Here is a 2636-nt window from a genome sequence, read left to right on the forward strand (position 1 = left end):
ATTATATATATAAGGGAGAAAAGTGTTGTTATTGGTGGGGTTGTTGCTGCAGGTAGCGTTTACCCCTAAAGATAAACTAATAAAAGAGAAGGCAATAGAATCAAGCAGCAGCAGCAGCAGCAGCAGCAGCGAGGATGAAGGAGACAGTGATGACGACGGCAGCAGCAACAGCAGCAGCAGCAGCAGCAGCAGCAGCAGCAGCAGCTCAGAGGAGGAGACAGAAGAGGAGACAGAAGAATCCATGGGCCCAGCAATAAAGATGGTAAGGGAGCTGCAGCAAGCAGATAATGTGCTGCAGCAGCAACTGCAGCAGCAGCAGCTGCAGCTACTAGATACATCTACTAGGTGTATAGACACCTCAGAGCCTCCTCCTCCTCGTCGTATTGCTGCAGCAGCAGCAGCAGCAGCAGAAGCAGGAGAGGAGACAGAAGAGGAGATAGAGAGGGAGACAGATGAGGAGACAGATGAGGAGACAGAAGAAGAAGAGGAAGAAGAGGAGGAAGAAGAAGAAGAGGAGGAAGAAGAAGAAGAGGAGGAAGAAGAAGGAGAAGAGGAAGAGGAAGAAGAAGAGGAGGAAGAGGAAGAAGAAAAGGAGACAGATGAGGAGACAGCAGAGACAGCAGAGACAGCAGAGGAGACACCAGCAGAGGAAGAAGAGGAAGAAGAGGGAGAAAAGGAGACAAAAAAGAATAAAAAAGGAGACAATAAAAAAAAGATACAGAAGGATACAACAGGAGATATATTGCTGCAGCATATAAACAGCAGCAGCAGCAGCAGCAGCAGCAGCAGATTAACATTAGCAGATGTAGTGTATGGACAATTAGATAAGGGAGGAATAATAAAAGGAGACAGTAGTGTCTCCTTAATAAATAATATAAATAAAATAAATAAAATAAATAAAATAAATAAAATAAATAAAAAAGAGACACAACTGTCTCTTTTTGACGATTCAGACGGAGACAGCAGCGACAGCAACAGCAACAGCAGCAGCAGCAGCAGCAGCAGCAGCAGCACCAGTAGTAATTGTAACCTTTATGGTAATTTACCCGTAGCAGCAGCAGCAGCAGCAAAACTGTCTCCTTCTATAGACTCAGGAGACAACCCAATAAAGGAGACACTTGCTATCTATTCAGCTATGGGGATCGATCCCGATCCCAACGATCCCAACGATCCCAACAACCCCACACTTAATAATCTATGGACTAAACAATTCCTTAAGGCTATTAAGGTACATTGTCTCCTGCTGCTGCTGCTGCTGTTGCTGTTGCTGTTGTTGCTGCTGTTGTTGCTGCTGCTGTTGCTGTTGCTGTTGTTGCTGCTGCTGTTGCTGTTGTTGTGTTGCTGTTGCTGCTGCTGCTGCTGCAAGTGCTGCTGTTATCCTCTTTCTGCTGCACCACCAGCAACATCTGCTCCTGCTGCTGCTGCTGCTGCTGCTGCTGGTGATAGTGTATAGTGTGTTATTATGGTGGGGTTGTTGCTGCTCAGCGTCATTGTTTTATAACGGGGGGATGGGTAGAGTTAGAGGAAGCAAAAAAGGAAGCAGAAATAAAAGCTGCTGCTGCTGCTGCTGTTGCTGCTGCTGCTGCTGCTGATGGAGTACCTATACAGCAGCAAGAAGGGACTGGTAAGACACAAGAAGACATATACACTCATAGAAATAACAAACACTGTCTCTCTTTTATCAACTCTAGGGTTTAGGGTTTAGGGTTTAGGGTTTAGGGTTTAGGGTTTAGATACATATATATATATTTATATGTGTGTATGTATTGCTGCAGCAGGAACAGCAAGAGGAGACACAGGAGAAGGAAGAAGAGAAGAAATAGATGAATATGCATCAGCAAAATTCCTTAAGGGGAAGGAGACACTTGGTGGATATAGTGTCGGTACATACGTAAAAATAACAATAAAAGGATTACCTAAGGAATGGATAAAGGAGACACTTTATTATAAGGATAAATATATATATAATAATAATAATAATAATATAAATAATAATATAAATAAATATAATTATAATAATAATTATTATTATAATAAATTAATTATATTAGGGGGATTAAATGCAGGAGAATTACAATGTACTTATATGCAGGTATGTTTACCCTTACTCTCTCCTTTTTTTTTTTGTCTCCTTTTCTCTTTTTTTTTTGTCTCCTTTTGTCTCCTTTTTTGGTCTCCTTTTTTCTCCTTTTCTCTCCTTTTTTTTTGTCTCCTTTTGTCTCCTTCTTTTGTCTCCTTTTCTCTTTTTTTATGTCTCCTTTTGTCTCCTTTTTTTCTGTCTCCTATTTTCTCCTTTTTTTGTCTCCTTTTGTCTCCTATTTTTTTGTCTCCTTTTTTCTCCTTTTCTCTCCTTTTATCTGTACCCTTTTGTTTCTTTTTATTTGTCTCTTTTTTTTGTCTTCTTTTGTCTCCTTTTATCTGTCTCCTTTATGTGTCTCTCCTTTTTTATGTCTCCTTTTGTCTCCTTTTATTTATTTATGTGTCTCCTTTTTTATCTTTTTTTTTTTTCTTTTTTTTTTTGCGGTGTATATGCAGCTCAATGTTATCCATATATATTAAATATATATTATATTTATCTTCTTTTTCTTCTTTTTTTCTTCTTTTTTCTGCATTTTATATGTCTCCTTCCCTGATTT

The 2636-nt window shown here is 39.7% G+C and overlaps 1 protein-coding gene across 1 annotated transcript; it reads left to right on the forward strand.

The window, feature by feature from the left end:
- Positions 1-52: 52 nt before the first annotated feature.
- Positions 53-1823, forward strand: EMWEY_00055650 (ribosome biogenesis protein BMS1, putative; the record flags this gene model as incomplete). Its single annotated transcript, XM_013480289.1, has 3 exons — positions 53-851; positions 954-1228; positions 1779-1823. Coding segments are annotated over 3 exons (1119 nt in total), but the record flags the coding sequence as incomplete, so codon positions are not given.
- Positions 1824-2636: the final 813 nt, after the last annotated feature.

This window comes from Eimeria maxima, genomic scaffold (genome assembly GCF_000499605.1).
Source record: "Eimeria maxima Weybridge genomic scaffold, Emw_scaff1799, whole genome shotgun sequence".
Classification (NCBI taxonomy): Eukaryota; Apicomplexa; class Conoidasida; order Eucoccidiorida; family Eimeriidae; genus Eimeria; species Eimeria maxima.